At 47.3% G+C, this 17395-nt stretch overlaps 1 protein-coding gene across 50 annotated transcripts in view; it reads right to left on the bottom strand.

Annotated features, from left to right (window-relative positions):
• Positions 1-2836, bottom strand: part of MAP4K4 (mitogen-activated protein kinase kinase kinase kinase 4) — a 190082-nt gene extending 187246 nt beyond the window's left edge. For 34 of the 50 annotated variants that reach the window (XM_050754970.1, XM_050754973.1, XM_050754974.1 and 31 more), the window contains exons 1-2: positions 2702-2827; positions 2286-2351 (exon numbers count right to left, since the gene is read on the bottom strand). In XM_050754970.1, the coding sequence (XP_050610927.1) occupies positions 2286-2351; positions 2702-2758 (123 nt within the window). In that variant the 5' untranslated portion in view covers positions 2759-2827. Of the gene's footprint in view, positions 1-2285; positions 2382-2701 lie in introns of those variants that run through there. The other 16 variants (XM_050754977.1, XM_050754987.1, XM_050755005.1 and 13 more) reach the window with 2 other exon arrangements.
• Between the last annotated feature and the right edge of the window lie 14559 nt (positions 2837-17395).

Below are 17395 nucleotides of genomic sequence, written 5' to 3'. Positions count from 1 at the left end.
CATTAAAGAACTTCTTGTTATAGTAAAAAAAAAAAAAAACACGTAGAGTAAAAAAATTTTCCTGATGTATGAGACAATCAGGAAAATGTTAACAGTAAATGTAAGACATTTTTCCAAGTGTGATAACAACAATGTGATTTTGTAAAAAAGAAATATTCTCAAGTATTTATGACTGAAATGGCATTTGGGGTTTACCTTAAGATAAAGGAGAAGAATACAGATGAGACAAGATTAGTCATGTGCTGATAAACCGAGCTCTCTAGTCTTTATGTTTCAAGTGTTCCATAATATAAAAATGTAACTGCTTATGAGCAAAACCTCAGGCACTATTTTGTTCTGGACTGTAGGCAACTTTTGCACGGATTTTATTTCTTAGGTTTGCATAATTAGAGAAATTCTCAACTGCACAGACTTTGTAGTCAGAGAGCTGTGTCATGCCAGTATCCCAAATACTTGTCAAACATAGCGCTCAGCAAACCTAGTTCAAAAGCTTGGGAGGGCTGGGGGGAATGGAACTAAAAAGGCAATGAGGGGAAAGAACAATGAACTTGACTAAACTCTTACCATAAACAGCTCCCACCTCTCAAAACCAATAAAGACAAACTGGGGTTTCATTCTTTCCTTTTTCTTAAGGTTTAAAGACTATATTACCTTCTGGCTTACTTCTCTGCCCTTAACATCCATGCTGACCAAATAAGACAAACAATCCAACTACTGTGTAACCAGGTCAAAAACAAGCTCTGGCTAATTCACTTGGAAGACTACAATCACCACTTAGATTTGGCGAGAAAAAACTGGGTTAGAAAAAAACTGACTGATGCTTAAACAAACAACAGACCCGGGAGAGTATCCTTTAGCCAGTTACCAACCACTCAGCGAATTGCAACACAATCTTCTCCAAAATTTTCCAAAGCCTTCCAAATTCAGTTGAGCCCGGCAAGCTGAGTTAACAGGGCTCTCTTTCAAATTCAAAAATCTGGCCCCGGCCCCAAGAGTTAACCAACAAAACACAAGCTAATACACTTGAGATCACCTAAGAATACTGACCCAAGTTCGGACCGCAGTCCAGTAAGTACACTGCCCAGGCTAGAAGTTTGGGCTGAGGAGAGGCGTTTAAGTGATAGATAAACTCTACTCACAAAGCAGAAAAGAGACAGACAATAAGATCCACACTTAATCTAGCCTAAGAAAACGTCTACAGTCAGCTTCCAACCCCCCCCCAACTCCACCCATTTTTAATGAGACAATGACAATTCTTCATGGTGAACCACAAAGCCCTGCTTCCCTAACCTTGTACCGACTCTAACAGAACACTCCCCCAGTGCAGATTAAACTTTTAGAAAACGTTCAGTAATGAGAAACGAATCAAGACAGGAAGAATTTAACATTCCGTTCTGAATTTTCAAGGCCTGTGCCTCCATTCCCTACAGCTCTTTCATAATCTCTAGACTGTACAATGGATAAAATGAACACTGTTAGTCACATCAGGTGTCAGCTACTCAGCGCAGACTCAGTCTCCAGATTTGCTAGTTTCATTTATCGTTGGGGTGGAGGGTGGGTGTTAAAATTTTCAAAAAAGATAAAGACCTGGGTGGGTGTGAAACCAGGGCATCCTCTATATTCTCTTCGCTCTCCGTCATTTCTGTTTCAATTACACAGCTGTCAAACAGGTTATTCCTGGAATTCAGATTTTATAATCCCCACACTGTAATTCTTCCTGCTCCTGTTGCCCAAACACACACTCCTCCCTGCTTCCCCAAAATACGTATCCATCAATAGAAAGGATGACAACCACAGTTATAAAGTATTCCCAGGTAACGCCAAACTCCCCACCTTGAGCAACTGGCAAGCACTGAGTGGAGGCTGAAACATGATGACAATTTTCACGATGGCCAAAGCAGTGGTTTAGGATCGTCAGAGGCAAGGCCCGCCTCCACGGTATTTTAATTTACACACAAACTCAGGAGGCCAGATTTGGGGGGAAAAAAAGAGAAAATTCAGGTTGTCTTATTTTTTAAAAATGCTTTTCCATTTTTTTGAAGTAAAGTGCATGCCTAAGAGTGTAGCTTATTTCCTTATCTCAAAGCCAGGAAATGAGGTCTTTTAAGGCCAGTCTGAATATAAACTCGGTGTGCAAAAACAGAGGGACTGCAAGGCGAAACCCCTCTCCCAACTTTGGCCAAGCGGCGTGGCCTCCAGTCAGCAGCCTGTTTATCACCCTCTCCTCGTCCCCCAACAAGAAGTTTCCACATGCCACGGGAAACAAAGAAGGCGCCCACACCAACCTTATAGACTTGTCCATAGGTGCCATTTCCAACCACTTCCACCAGCTCAAAAATCCCAGCAGGATCCTGGAGAGGAAGGAGGGGAGGGGTTATCATTTAAAAGAAGCCAAAAAATGAATAAATCAAGCAGGGCAGTTGGAGAGAAAGGGCGGTGACAAAAGAGGTGGGTTTCGCCCCGCGCGGTCCCCCGGCGCCCGGGGGTCGCGCGGCGGGCTCGGGGCGTGGGGGCGGCGGAGGGTAGCGCCCGCCCCGCACCAGCCCGCACAGGCAGACAAAGGGGCCGCCGCGCCGGCGGCTCTGCCCACGGCGGCGCCCGAGCGCCCGGCCGACCAGGGCGCGGCCCCGGCTGCCCCCGGCTGCCGGCTGCCGGCTGCCCGCTCCCCGCTCCCCGCGCGCCCGCTCGCGGGCCCACTCACCCGCAGGGAGGAGAGATCGATGTCCACCAGACTTTTTGCAGGGGAGTCGTTCGCCATTTTCCCTTTTTGCCACCAAAAAACAAATAACAATAAATGTCTCTGTCGCTCTGTGTATCTCAGCCGCAGACCAGGCCGCCGACGGCGCTCCTCGCGCGGCAGCCGGGCCGGCCCGGGACTCTCCTCGCGGGGCCGGGGGCGGCGGCGGCGGGCTCGGCTGCGCTCTCGGGCCGCTCGGGGCTCTCGGCCGGCCGGGCCGCGCGGAGGGCGGACGGAGCGTGCGCGGGCGGCGGCGGCGCTCACACCATGGCGCGGGGCCGGCCGTCAGGCCCCCGGGCGTCGCCCGCCGCCTCAGGCCCCGGCGCCCGCGCCCCGCGCCGCGCGCCTTGAGGACGGGCCCGGAGCGTGGGGCCGCGGCGGCGCCGAGAGTTGAGCGAGTGAGCGCGAGGCAGCGAGACAAAGATAACCCGGGAGGCGGAGGCGGAGGCGGGGAGCGAGGCGGGGAGCGAGGTGGGGAGGGAGGGGGCGGCGGCGGCGCGGGAGGAGGAGAAACGGGACACCAAAAATATATTCTGAGGAGAGAGAAAACAGCTCCCCCTTTCCTCCTCAGGCAGGAAAAACCGGCGGAAACGCACTCACACCCCTACCCTGCCGGGGAGGGCGCGGGCCGAGGCGCCCGCGCGGCGTGAATATTCATCAGGGGTGGGGCCCGAACAATGGCCGGGCCGGCGGGCAGTGCGGGCAGCGGCCCCGACACGACGCCCGGCGCCCAGGGTGCGGCCCCGGCGCTCGACCCCGCACGGCGCTCCCGAAAACAGCAGGAGCGGGGAGGAAACGGGCTGGGATTTCCCCGGGGAGGAGCTGAGGTGGAGAAACGCCCCTACCTCGCGCTAACAACAAATGACAGGAAACTGAGCTGGACCGACGCTAAGAGGACAGGGACCCTCGTGTCTCCCAGGGCAAGGGTGTGTCCCGCCGGCCGCGCCCCGGCTCTAGAGGGACGCGAACCGGGTGTTGCCGCGCGGAGGAGGGGCCTCCCTCGATCCTCGCCCCGCTTGCCCCATCCCCCACTCTCCCACCTCCTAGAGAGGAGACCCTGAAGTCCCTCGTTTCCGGCTTCCCTGCACGGTTTTCTTTTCCTTTCTCTGCTTTTGCAAGCTAAATGTGTGGTACGGTTGTGGTTGTAGTTGCGGGATCCGCTGAGCATCGCTGGGCTGCCGGGCCACATCCAAAACAGCTCCTGTAATTGCCTGGCGCTGCGCTCCCGGCTGCGCTCGGTAGGTGAGCACTGTGTTTGGGGCCCTTAGTACCGACCCGCGTTTTGTAACCTGGACATCACTAAGGATCAACAAACAGGTTTCTTCCGGCAACCTCGGAAGCCAGTCGGTAGTTAGGCACTTTAATGCCAGTGAATCAACAGCCATTTACATCGCATTCCTCCACCGTCCAAAAACTTTCAGTGGTTCCCGGTTACCTGACAGGTGTTCTCAAAACGTGCGTGCTTCAGGCAAAGTACCGATTGCCTGGCCCTGCCTCCCGAGTTCCCGTTTCAGGAGGTCAGCAATGGGCCTGAGAATGTGCGTGTGTAAGTTCTCAGTGTAGCTAACGTCACTGTTACAGGGATCACTCGTTGACAACAGTGGCCTCCGGCTATTCATGATTGGATTTTCATAAACATAACCATCATCGTCTACCAATTCTTATGCACATACTGTCTCCCCCAAACAAACGCGTTGTGCCAAGTGCTTTACACACAGCACTCTATTTACAGCCTTGAAGGAATGTTATCCTCCTTTTTGGTAAGGAAAGCAAAGTACTGAAAGATAAGGAATATGTCCGAATTCCTTAAAAGCCCAGCCTGGAAGTTGAGCAGGGATTTTCACCAGGTTAGCCTGTTCTCAGAATCCGGATCTCTGATTCAGTCAGCCAAGTTAGTTAGCTCTACCCAGAATATGTATGACACTCTCCTGCTTCCCAACAGTTTGGTTTCTGAAATTTTTGACTATGAGAATCCCTGGTAAGGGTAAAATATATTGGGGGCTCCTGGTATCCATTTATAAGGAAAATTATAGTAACCAAGTATTCCTATGAATGTATTGGTGCTTTTAGATAATTTTGGGTTTTGCCAGCAGCAATGGTATTATCTATAAGTGTAAATAAAATAATTTACTCAGAGAACTAGACAGAAACACATCTGAACTTTCAGGCTATCTTACTATTGATAACATTGTTTTTTGTTTGTTTTGAGACAGAATCTGACTCTGTCACCGAAGCTGGAGTGCAGTGGAGTGCTCTCAGCTCACTGCAACCTCTGCCTTCTGGGTTCCAGCAATTCTTCTGCCTCAGCCTCCCCAGTAGCTGGGACTACAGGCGCCTGCCACCATGGTCAGCTAATTTTTTATTTTTAGTAGAGACAGGGTTTCACCATGTTGGCCAGGCTGGTCTTGAACTCCTGACCTCAGGTGATCCGCCCGCCTTGGCTTCCCAAGGTGCTGGACTACAGGCATGAGCCACCATGCCTGGCCTATTGCTAGCATTTTAATAGTGTTTATTATTAATAATAGATGATATAATGTGCTAAGTCCTTCACATGTATTATCTCATTATTCTGCTCTTAATTCCAAATGACACTCCATTATTCCCACTTTATACATTAGAAAACCAGCACTTAAAGAAGTTAAGTAACTTGCTCACTATGCACAACTAGACCTGATGCAGAAATGCCAGGGCCCCCCCACAAAGCAGCCTCCTTCCACAGGTTCAACTCCAAACCCATGACATTGAAGCCCACCTCTCACCTCCCCTTCCTCTCCATCTATCCACATTCCTTCATCACCTCAAGCCCAACTCAAAATCATCTCTTCCTTCTCCTACAGGCTCTCTTTGAATCTGTGTCTCTCCTACGCTGCTATCCTCTATATCACCGTTGTGCCTGTTGTCTCCCACTTTAGAATCATTACCTATTCTGGAAGTGCCTACACAGTGCAAGGCACTGGCTTAGCAATTGCCTGGGATATCGGGAAGATCGAGACAGCCTACCCTCAAAGAGTTTACACACTGATAATGGGCATAAGACAGCTTCATAAATAACCACTAGTACAAAGCAGAACAGTGTCGATTTTAGCAAGATGGAAAGAGTACTAAACAGATCTAGTGGAAAGTATGCTGGATTTGGGGCAAAATTGAACTGGCTTTGAACCCTAGTTATTTGTCCGTTGTGCAACCTTGCATGTGTTTCTTCTGAGCCTCTCGTTCCTCTTCTGCATACCAGATGAAGACTGAAAATGAGAAAAACAAGCAAGAGACAAGAGCCTATGCCAGGGTAATAAGGGGTGACAGGAGGTATTAATATAAGAGGTCTTGAGACAGTAGATTCTCTAAGGCTTGGCATCTGATACAATACCAGAAGGCAGTGTAGACAAGAAGGTAAAAGATTTGTTTGTGGTTCAGAACTTGGGAGGATGTCCACACTTGGGAAGATGCTGTCACAACAGAGAAAAAGATGGGAATTACTAAATGGTAGCAAGAAAGGAAGATTTAGTTTTGAACCCAAAACCAAAGTCAATTACCTTTTCATGCAGGAGTGGTGTACACATGCCCAGCTTGAAACTCCACTCTAGCACCCGGCATCAGGGCCATGTTTTCAATTAACACCATGTATTAGCTTGGGCTGCCATTACAAAATACTATAGCCTGGGTGGCTTAAATAACAGAAAATGTTTTCTCGCAGTTCTGGAGGCTACAAGTCCAAGATCAAAGTTCTGGCCAACTCGATTTCTGGTGAGGGTTCTCTTTCTGGCTAGCAGACAGCCTCCTTCTGACTATGTTTACACATGGCCTTTCCTCAGTACATGCTTGAGGAGAGAGCATGAGCTCTCTGGTGTCTCTTACGAGGCACTAATCCTATCCATCAGGGCCCCACCCTTAAGACCTTGCTTAACCTCAATTACTTCCTTAGAGGCCCTGTCTCCAAACACAGCCACACTACGGATTCGAGCTTCAACAAATGAATGGAGGGATTGCGGGAGGGGACACAAGTGCTCAATTCATAATAAGCTGTGTTTAGTACACTTGAGCCCAGGAGTTCAAGACCAACCTGGCCAACATGGCGAAACCCCATCTCTACTAAAAATACAAAAATTAGTCAGGCGCAGTGGTTCGCGCCTGTAGTTCCAGCTACTTGGGAGGCTGAGGCAAGAAAATCGCTTGAACCCTGAAGGTAGAGGTTGCAGCGAACCCAGATTGCACCACTGCACTGTACTGCACTCCACCCTGGGCAATGGAGTGAGACTCTGAAAAAAGAAAAAAAAAAAAAGGAAGAAAGAAAAGGGAGAGCAAGGAAGGAAGGCTGGCCAGCGCGGTGGCTCACGCCTGTAATCCCAGCACTTTGGGAGGCCCAGGCAGGTGCCCGAGGTCAGAAGTTTGAGACCAGCCTGGCCAATATTTTTAGTAGAAACTCCGTCTCTACTAAAAATACAAAAATTAACCGGGCGTGGTGGTGCCTGCCTGTAGTCCCAGCTACTCGGGAGGCTGAGGCAGAAAAATTGCTTGAACCCGGGAGGCAGAGGTTGCAGTGAGCTGAGATCATGGCACTGGGCTCCAGCCTGGGTGACAGAGAGAGACTCCATCAGAAGAGAAAGAGAGACGGAGACAGAGAAAGAAGGAAAGCAAGAAAGTGAGACATGTTAGGTGGAACCAGAAAGCAAAGCTGAGGCAGGGACCCAGTGTCACAATTGAAGACAGAACCCAGATGATCAATTAGATCAAGTGAGAAACAGCCTAGCCTTGGCTCCCCAGAGTTTGGATGGCAGACAAGCTTCTCCTGAGCTCGGCAGGCCATGAGCTATGAATGCTCATCTTCCTGGGATACAGTGGACCAAACTGGCAGCCCTCTCGCACCCACGCACAAATTCCAGAGAGAGCTTAATAATGCAAGAGCCTCAGGTGAACAGCAACAACCTCCTGTCCATCACTTATTGCCTAGGTTTTACATTGTTGAAGAATGTGGTGGGAAATAGATTTCCAACCTCAAAATGGGGCAGGGTAAGGAGGGCAGGGGATTGCATAGATATAACTCGTTGAGGACTTAGGTCAACCAGAAATAAATAATGAAAGTATTGGTGAGCAAGCATAATGAGGCAAACAAGCAAAGAAATGGTGGGGTGGGTTCAGAAAAAGCTTAAAAGGGAGGAGTGCAGACCTGACTTCTTACTCCCTGGTTGACAACTTGTTGAGCAAATGCTTATCCTCTCTGCCCCTCAGTTTTCTAACATGTGAGATTAGAGGATTAGATGAAAGGATTGAAAGGTCCTCTGAGAGCCTTTGAGACACTGATCTGTCCAACCCTGGCTTCATCCCTATGATGGTTCATATCTCTTAGCCAGGATGGAAGAGAGTGGCATGAGTGATGAAAGTTGTTAATGGTACACAGATAGTACTGTAGATTTGGCAGCCAGGTTCAGCCCTTGAAAGACCATCTATGACCACTGGTAGAGTCAAAGTCTTTTTAACTAGTACCTCAGTTGAATTAAAAGGAAGCAACTACTCTAGTGCACAACAGGATGGAAGGCATGGGATGCAGAAACAGATCAAAGGGCAGGAAAAGAAGAAGCAGACAGGGCAGCTCCAATCCCCTACCCTAGCCACCAGAGCCATGGACGTTGCCACGTCTGCCAAGAGGAAGTTAGCTTAGTTTGGGTTTCTCAAAGATCCTGAAGCAAGGATTTGGGTGCAGTTTATTTGGGAGATGATCACAGAAGCACAAATCAAAGAGAAGGGCAAGTGAAGAATGGGATGAGCTAATGAGTGTTAGTGAGCAGGTTACCTCTGCAGGCAGCTGGGCTAGATGAACTTCGCTTGCTAGAAAACGTTTTAAAAAACAAATTTACCGTGTATATGTGTTCATGGAAAAGATTTTTGTGAACATTTTATAAAAAACAGAATAGCCGGGCGCGGTGGCTCAAGCCTGTAATCCTAGCACTTAGGGAGGCCGAGGCGGGCAGATCACGAGGTCAGGAGATGGAGACCATCCTGGCTAACACGGTGAAACCCCGTCTCTACTAAAAAATACAAAAAACTAGCCGGGCGAGGTGGCGGGCGCCTGTAGTCTCAGCTACTCGGGAGGCTGAGGCAGGAGAATGGCGTAAACCCAGGAGGCGGAGCTTGCAGTGAGCTGAGATCTGGCCACTGCACTCCAGCCTGGGCGGCAGAGCGAGCCTCCGTCTCCAAAAAAAAAAAAAAAAAAAAAAAAAAAAAAGCACAGAATAAGCTGGGCGTGGTGGCTCACGCTTGTAATCCTAACACTTTGGGAGGCTCAGGCAGGAGGATTGCTTGAGCCCAGGAGTTCCAGACAACCCGGGCAAGGTGGTGAGACCCACCACACACAAAATTTTTTTAGAATTAGCTGGGCATAGTGGTGCACACCTGTAGTCCCAGCTACTCAGGAGGCTGAGGCAGGAGGATCCTTTGAGCCCAGAAATTCAAGACAGCAATGAGCTATGCCTGCACCACTGCATTCCAGCCTGGGCAACAAAGCAAGACCCCATCTTAAAAAAAATAATAATAATAGTATTTTAGCGTGTTTTTCTTGTTGTTGTTGTTTGGGTTTTTTGTTGTTTTGTTTGTTGAGACAGGGTCTCTGTCACCCAGGCTGGAGTGCAGTGGCACAATCATGGTTCACCGTAGCTTCCACCTCCCGGGCTCAGGTAGTCCTCCCACCTCAGCCTCCTGAGTAGTCCGAACTACAGCTGCACAGCTCCACACCTGACTAATTTTTGTATTTTTTTTAAGAGACAAGGTTTTGCTATGTTGCCCAGGCTGGTCATGAACTCCTGGGCTCAAGTGAGCTACCCACATCAGCCTTCCCAAGTGCTGGGATTACAGGCATAAGCCGCCCCACCGGGCCCAGAATAGTATTTTAAATGCAGAGGAACTTGCTATTTATAGACCTATTTGAAACATTTTATAAGGAGAATTACCGTTTCTTAATTTATCCTTTTTATAAATTTATATAAATTTTTATATATCAGGATTGCTTAAATTAACTAGTGTAAAGTCCTTTACCTGTGAAATCCTCAAAGGGCCTCAAAAACTGGGTCAGAGATAGCCCTAGATTTGGAAATCTAGATGGGATTGTAGGAAGTAGTTGGGCAAAGCTGGATGGAGATGTTAGTGATTGTCAGGTTTGTCTGGTTTTGTTAGGTGCTTGGGTGAAGGGAATCAGGGACTCTGCCAAGGAAAGGCTGAGCTAGACCTGCTAGCTAAGGAGATCATGGACTTTTGTTCACACTTAATGAAATATTTGTGTCCTCACCTGTGCAGCTAATCCTCAGGATTGACCAGACCAATGGTCCTCTCTTATGCTCAGACATTTAATGTATCACAACTGAAATAGAATCATGAGTTGGAACATCATGCATCAGATCCTGGCCAGCATGCATTAGAGCCTTCATTGAAGAGGAGGTTCAATCATAATCAAGTTGATCCCTTTAAAAATGAATGAACCACAAGGCTCCATTAGTGATACTGCAAGCTCGCCCATCCTATTGATTTACAGTTTTCAGTCAATTATAGTGATTCCAATCTCAAAACCTTCTAAAATATGTCCTATAACAAAAGATTAAGTGGTGACATACCAACAATAAAGTATGAAGTGAAAATGCCATATTTATAAATTACAGACTTTGAGGTCTTTCTTGCTCTTTTAAATAAACATAATGATCTTCATCTTTTCCATATCTTCATTCTATATTCTGTGGGCAACTAGTTAGAAAAGGTAGTAAAAACTGGGTGAAGAGACCAGCAGGACTGACGTGGGTCACCTGGATTTGTCCTAATTCTTGGCTACAGACAACGCCAGGAGGTTATTTGGGAGTTGAGGAGTAGGGAGGTGTTGGACGAGGGGAAGAGCTGGATGAGAAAGTGTGTCTGGGCCAGGCACAGTGGCTCACGCCTATAACCCCAGCACTTTGGGAGGCTGAGGGGGCAGATCTCCTGAGGTCAGGAGTTTGAGACCAGCCTGGCCAACATAGTGAAACCCCATCTCTACTAAAAAGACAAAAATTAGCCGGGCATGGTGGCAGGCACCTATAATCCCAGCTACTTGGGAGGCTAAGGCAGGAGAATTGCTTGAACCCAGGAGGTCGAGGTTGCAATGAGCTGAGATCACGCCATTGCACTCCAGCCTGGGTGACAAAAGTGAAACTCTATCTCAAAAAAAAAAAAGAAAGAAAAAGTCTACAACTCCTGGAAATGCAACTCAGAGTCACAAAAAGGAAGGGCTACTTATTCTCACAGTATTGCATCTTTTATTGCATTAGAACTTATCACTATTTGCTGCCTGGGTTGTAAGAATATATATATTCAGATTTGAAATAGTACTTGCAGAGAGTTGTGACACAAGCATCATCTTTAGAATCATAGCTTAGCTCTTTAGTTATATAGATAAGAGAAGATACAGAGGAAGCCGGATGTCAGTAGAGAGCAAGAGGAATTAAAGATGGAATGATCTGGACATGGCCTCAATATACGCCATTGATAAATGTCACCACTCATTTTGAAATTTCCAGGAACTGAGCACAAGTCAGGCACTCAGAAGAGAGAACCAGTTACCTAGGAAAAATTTTTAAAGCTATTTTTCAGAACTATTCATTGTTTAGGAAGAATCAGACCTCTAAGAATGTCCCTTTCTGTCCAGCCATTCTATGCAGAGTGGATGAAAAATAGAATATGTGTTCCGTTGTACAAACTGTGTTCCTCAGTGCCCTAAGGTTCCCTAGAGATGGTGCAGGTCCTCCTGAATATTTCAGGGGAGGTCTGAGGAGTTAGAAATAGGACTGCTGAGCTCACTGCCTGGCCCTCCCTTCTTCCACCACACAAGTTCTGCTTTTTTTAGAGTTTATAAATTAGGAATGTTTGTAATATTTTTTAAGATGAGATTTCCACTGCTAAGAGAAGTTTAAAAACCCTGAGTTAAAGTGGACTTGAAACCAAGACTTACATAATCACATGGCAGAGATATCTGTTAAATAGATTTCTGATGAGTTCAAAACTAAGCAACACTTTTGTATTAGGCTGTTCTTGCTTTGCTGCAAAGAAATACCCAAGACTGGGTCATTTCTAGGGAGGTTTAATTGGCTTACAGTTCTGCAGGCTGTGCAAGCATGATGCTGACGTCACTGGGCTTCTGCGGAGGCCTCAGGGAGCTTTTATTCATGGTGGAAAACGAAGTGGAAGCAGGCACATCACGTGGCAAAAAGCAGGAGCAAAAGAGAAAGAGAGTGGGGGAGAGGTGCAGCATATGTTTATCTTATCATTATTGTTATTTATTATTATTATTTTGGAGACAGAATCTCACTCTGTCACCCAGGCTGGAGTGCAGTGGCGCGATCTCGGCTCACTGCAGTCTCTGCCTCCTGGGTTCAAGTGACTCTCTTGCCTCAGCCTCCCAAGTAGCTGGGACCACAGGTGTGCGTGCCATCACACTCGGCTAATTTTTTTTTTTTTAAGTAGAGACAGGGTTTCACCATGTTCACCATGTTGCCCAGGCTGGTCTCGAACTTTTGAGCTCAGCAATCCACCCGCCTCGGCCTCCCAAAGGGCTGGGATTACAGGCATGAGCCACCATGCCCAACCCTACAACACACTTTAAAAGGAGATCTCACGATGACTCACTATCTCAAAGACAGCACCAAGCCATGAGGGATCCCCCCGCATGATCCAAACACCTCCCACCAGGCCCTGCCTCCTGCATTGGGGATTACAATTCAACATGAGGTTTGGGCCGGGACAAATATCCAAACTATGCCAACTTTAAACATTTTTTGGAATCACTGCCATGACCTGAGTAGAGAAATAGAAATGATGCAGGGGAGGGAATCCAGGAACCTGGGATTTGATTTGGTTCTACCAGAATCTACCCTGTCATAGTGGTTACATCACCCAACCTGGTATCTTGGGGCTAAGTATGCATTAATTATCTGACACTTCGTTCTCATACTAACACATAGACCTGAGAGTGAGTTGTGACCCCATTCCAGTTTATTTAAGTGTGAGCAGTCTATTAGGGTCTATTTTGTAGCCTGCTTTTTAATTAAATAGCCTACGTCCTATTTCGCACAGAGCACATTTAAGGGAACTGATAAGGTAATCAAAAGCATTTTTAACTCCTTCAAGAGTCAGATCCAAGAGACCGTCTATAATAAAAGAAATAGAAATATAAAAGAAAGCTGCCGAACAATAATCTAGGCAACATTGACTATACTGAAAAATTTAAAGGATGTTTACGAAAGGTTTGTAATAACATAGAGAATGAATGTTATAATATGAATTGAAAATATCCACTTTGGGAGGCTGAGGCGGGCGGATCATGAGGTCAGGAGATTGAGACCACGGTGAAACCCCGTCTCTACTAAAAATACAAAAAATTCGCTGGGCGTGTTGGTTCACGCCTGTGATCCCAGCACTTTGGGAGGCCTAGGCAGGTGGATCACGAGGTCAGGAAATTGAGACCATGCTGGCTAACACGGTGAAACCCTGTCTCTACTAAAAATACAAAAAATTAGCTGAGCATAGTGATAGGCGCCTGTAGTCCCAGCTACTCGGAAGGCTGAGGCAGGAGAATGGCATGAACCCGGGAGGCAGAGCTTGCAGTGAGCCGGGATCGCGCCACTGCACTCCAGCCTGGGCGACAGAGCAAGACCCCGTCTCAAAAAAAAAAAAAAAAAGAAAATATCACTACAAAATTTGTATGAGATTATGGTCACAGCTATGTAAAATTTTAAAACTATTCAGAGGAAAGATAATGGCAAGAAATACTTGAAATTTTAATAGTTTTTCACTGACAAAACTGTTTTTTACTTTCTTTCAAGATGTGTATTTTTTTTCTTCTTCTTCTTCTTCGAGACAGAGTCCCACTCTGTCACCCAGGCTGGAGTGCAGAGGTACAGTCTCAGCCCACTGCAACCTCCGCCTCCCTGGTTCAAGTGATCCTCCTGTCTCAGCCTTCCCGAGTAGCTGGGATTACAGGCACGCACCACCACGCCTGGGTGATTTTTTTTTTTTCCAGTAGAGATGGGGTTTCACCATTTTGGCCAGGCTGGTCTCGAACTCCTGACCTCAGGTGATCCGCCCACCTCAGCCTCCCAAAGCGCTGGGATTACACGCGTGAGCCCCTGCACCTGGCCTTAAATAGCACTTAAAATAACATGAAATAAAGTAATTGTATTAATTCCCTAGGGCTACTCAAAGTACCATAGACTGCGTGGCTTAAAACAGCAGAACTGTGTTGCCTTGCAGTCCTGGAGGCTGGGAGTCTGAGATTAAGAGGTCAGCAGGGCCTGCTCCCTCTGAAGCCTGGAAGGGGGTCCTTCCCTGCCTCTTCCTGGCTTCTGGGGGTTGCCAGCATGTGCTGTTCCTCAGCTTGCAGCTGCATCACTCCCATCTCTGCCTGTCATCTCATGCTGCTCACCCTGTGTGTCTGTGTCTTCATATAGCTGTCTTCTTACAAGGACTCCAGTCATATTGGATTAAGGGCCCACCCTACTCCAGTATGACCCGTTGTTGCAGTAGGTAGCTAGTCCCATATGAGCAAGGCAGAAGAGGGCTCCCCCAATTCCCACCCCACCCTACTTCTCCACCTTGACCCCCACCCCCGCCCCTGTGCACACGCACGTACACACACCAGGAATGTCAGGGAACCATCAAGTGATGGTCAGTCGGTTTTGTTAACTGTCTCTCTAAAATAATAATTGTTCACAGCAGGCACCAGGGAAGGGCCACCTCCCAAAACAGAAAACACCTAAAACTGGTGATCAACAGCTTCCCATAAAATCTCAGGAGTTGGGCGAGTGGGCTCAATCATGCACATTAAGAGGTAAAATGGTAGAGTTTAACTGGTACATGACCTTCCTCTAGGAGGAACGCTAGACTGGTAAGGGAAGGATGCCTCAGGCGAGCATGCATGCAACTCCAGTAAACACACTGTGCATGCTCCCCTCCCAAGTGCTAGGAGGCCACTGCGCATGCGGGCAGCCCGCCCCAAGGGAAGAATGAGGAAAGAAGGGAGGCAACTCCACCTCCACCCCAGACCTCCAAGGCATGCCAACATATAAAACCCCAGGTCAGGCCGGGCGCGGTGGCTCACGCCTATAATCCCAGCACTTAGGGAGGCCGAAGTGGGCAGATCATGAGGTCAAACAGAGATCGAGACCATCCTGACCAACACGGTGAAATCCCGTCTCTACTAAAATCCAAAAAAATTAGCTGGGCGTGGTGGTGCGTGCCTGTAATCCAGCTACGCGGGAGGCTGAGGCAGGGAAATCGCTAGACCCCGGGAGGTGGAGGTTGCAGTGAGCCTAGATTGCGCCACTGCACTCCAGCCTGGCAACAGAGCGAGACTCCGTCTGAAAAAGAGAACAAAAAACCCCAAGTCAAGGGTCAAACTGCGAACTTCATCTCTCAAGTCGCCAGCTTGGCCCTCTTCCGAGTGTGCTCTACTTCCTTTCATTCCTGCGCTAAAGCTTTTTAATAAACTCACTCCTGGTCTAAAACTTGCCTCGCTCTCTCCTTCTGCCTTATGCCCCTCCGTCAAATTCTTCCTTCTGAGGAGGCAAAAATTGAGGTTGCTGCAGACCTGTAGGGATTCGGCGCAGGTACCGCCATAATTATATCTGCAATTACCCTGTTTCCAAATAAGGTCACATTATGAGGTTCTGGGGGTTAGGAGTTTAACATATCTTTTTGGGGATATGGGGGAGACAAAAATCAAACCACAGCAGTTATTTTTAACAATTTTGATTTTTTTTTTTTTTTTTTTTTGACACAGAGTCTCACTCTGTTGCCCAGGCTGGCATGCAATGGCGCAATCTCAGCTCACTGCAACCTCCACCTCCTGGGTTCAAGCGATTCTCCTGCCTCAGCCTCCAGAGTGGCTGGAACTACAGGCGCATGCCACCATGCCGCTAATTTTTGTATTTTTAGTAGAGACGGGGTTTCACCATGTTGGCCAGGCTGGTCTCAAACTCCTGACCTCGTGATCCACCCACATCAGCCTCTTAAGGTGCTGGGATCCACCCACCTCAACCTCTTAAGGCTTGAGCCACCGCACCTGGCAAATTTTGATGTTTCATGCAGCAGTTGAAGACCCTTATTCTTTTTCACCCTAATGTAATGGTTTCCACACTTTAGTACATGGGTGGTTTAGGAAAGTGGTGCTTTGGGTAGTTTTTGCTGTGACCCCTCACTTTCTCTCTAGCCACCCCTCTCATTGTCTAACATGTATTTATAGTAGTCTCCCCCCCGCCCCCCCCCGCCCTTTTATTTCCAGGGGATATGTTCTAAGACACATGGGAACACCTGAAACCAAAGATAGTAGCGAACCCTATATATACTACGTTTTTTCCCATACATACATACCTGTGATAAAGTTTAATGTATAAATTAGGCACAGTAAGAGATTAGCAGCAATAACCAAAAATAGAACTAGTATAATAATATGCTGTGTTTGGGTCATGGGGGCAGATCCCTCATGGTTTGGTGCTGTCTTCACAATAGTGAGTTCTTGTAAGATCTGGTCCTTTAGAAGTGTGTGGCACCTCTCCCCTATTCTTACTCTCTCTTGCACCTGAATGTGGGAGAGACCATATTCATTAAGTTATGTGAATATGGCTCTCCCTTTCTCTCAGAATTGTTGTTGTTTAGTAGTCACTTATTTTCAGACCATAGTTGACCACAGGTACCTGAAACCACTGAAAGCGAAAGTGTGAATAAGGGGTGACTATTGTAATTAGGCACATACCAAGTTCATAGCACTGTTTTAATCTATCAAGATAAATCTGACAAAACTCTCTTCTAACCATCAAGTTGCTTTCATGTATACCATAGTTTTCAAATAGATTGACTTTTAAACAAGTAACTACAAGGCTAGGTGTGGTGGCTCATGCCTGTAATGCTAGCACTCTGGGAGGCCACCGAGGCAGGCTGATCGCCCGAGGTCAGGAGTTCAAGACCAACCCAGCCAACATGGCAAAACCCCATCTCTACTAAAATACAAAAATTAATTGGGCGTGGTGACGGGTGCCTGTAATCCCAGTTACTCGGGAGGCTGAGGCAGGAGAATTGCATGAACCTGGGAGGTGGAGGTTGCAGTGAGCCAAGATCATGTCACTGCACTCCAGCCTGGGCAACAGAATGAGACTCCCTCTCAAAAAACAAACAAACAAACAAAACAAGTAACTACAGTTTGTGAATCGCTATAAAGAATATCTTTGGCCCAGTCAGGGTTGCTCATGCTTGTAATCCCAGCACTTTGGAAGGTGGAGGCAGGAGGATCACTTGAGGCCAGGAGTTCAAGACCAGCCTGAGCACCATAGCGAGACCCTGTCGCTACACAAAGTAAAACAAAAATTAGCTGGGCATAGTGGCCTGCACCTGTAGTCCCAGCTACTCAGGAGGCTAAGCCCAGGAGTTGGAAGCAGCAGTGAGCTATGATTTTGCCACTACTCAGCCTGGGTGACAGACACCCTGTCTCTAAATAATAATAATAATAATATTTAAAAATTAGGTTGTAAAAGCATTTCTTAGACCTTTTTACATACATATAACAGATGACAGGGAAGAGACTAATAGGAAAAAAAGAAGGAAGAAAACTAAGATAGAAATAGATGGAAATAGAAGTTGATTTTGCCAAAAGGAGTATTT

Source organism: Macaca thibetana, chromosome 13, assembly GCF_024542745.1.
Source record: "Macaca thibetana thibetana isolate TM-01 chromosome 13, ASM2454274v1, whole genome shotgun sequence".
Taxonomy (NCBI): Eukaryota; Metazoa; Chordata; class Mammalia; order Primates; family Cercopithecidae; genus Macaca; species Macaca thibetana.
This window is presented reverse-complemented; position numbering and strand designations above follow the sequence as displayed.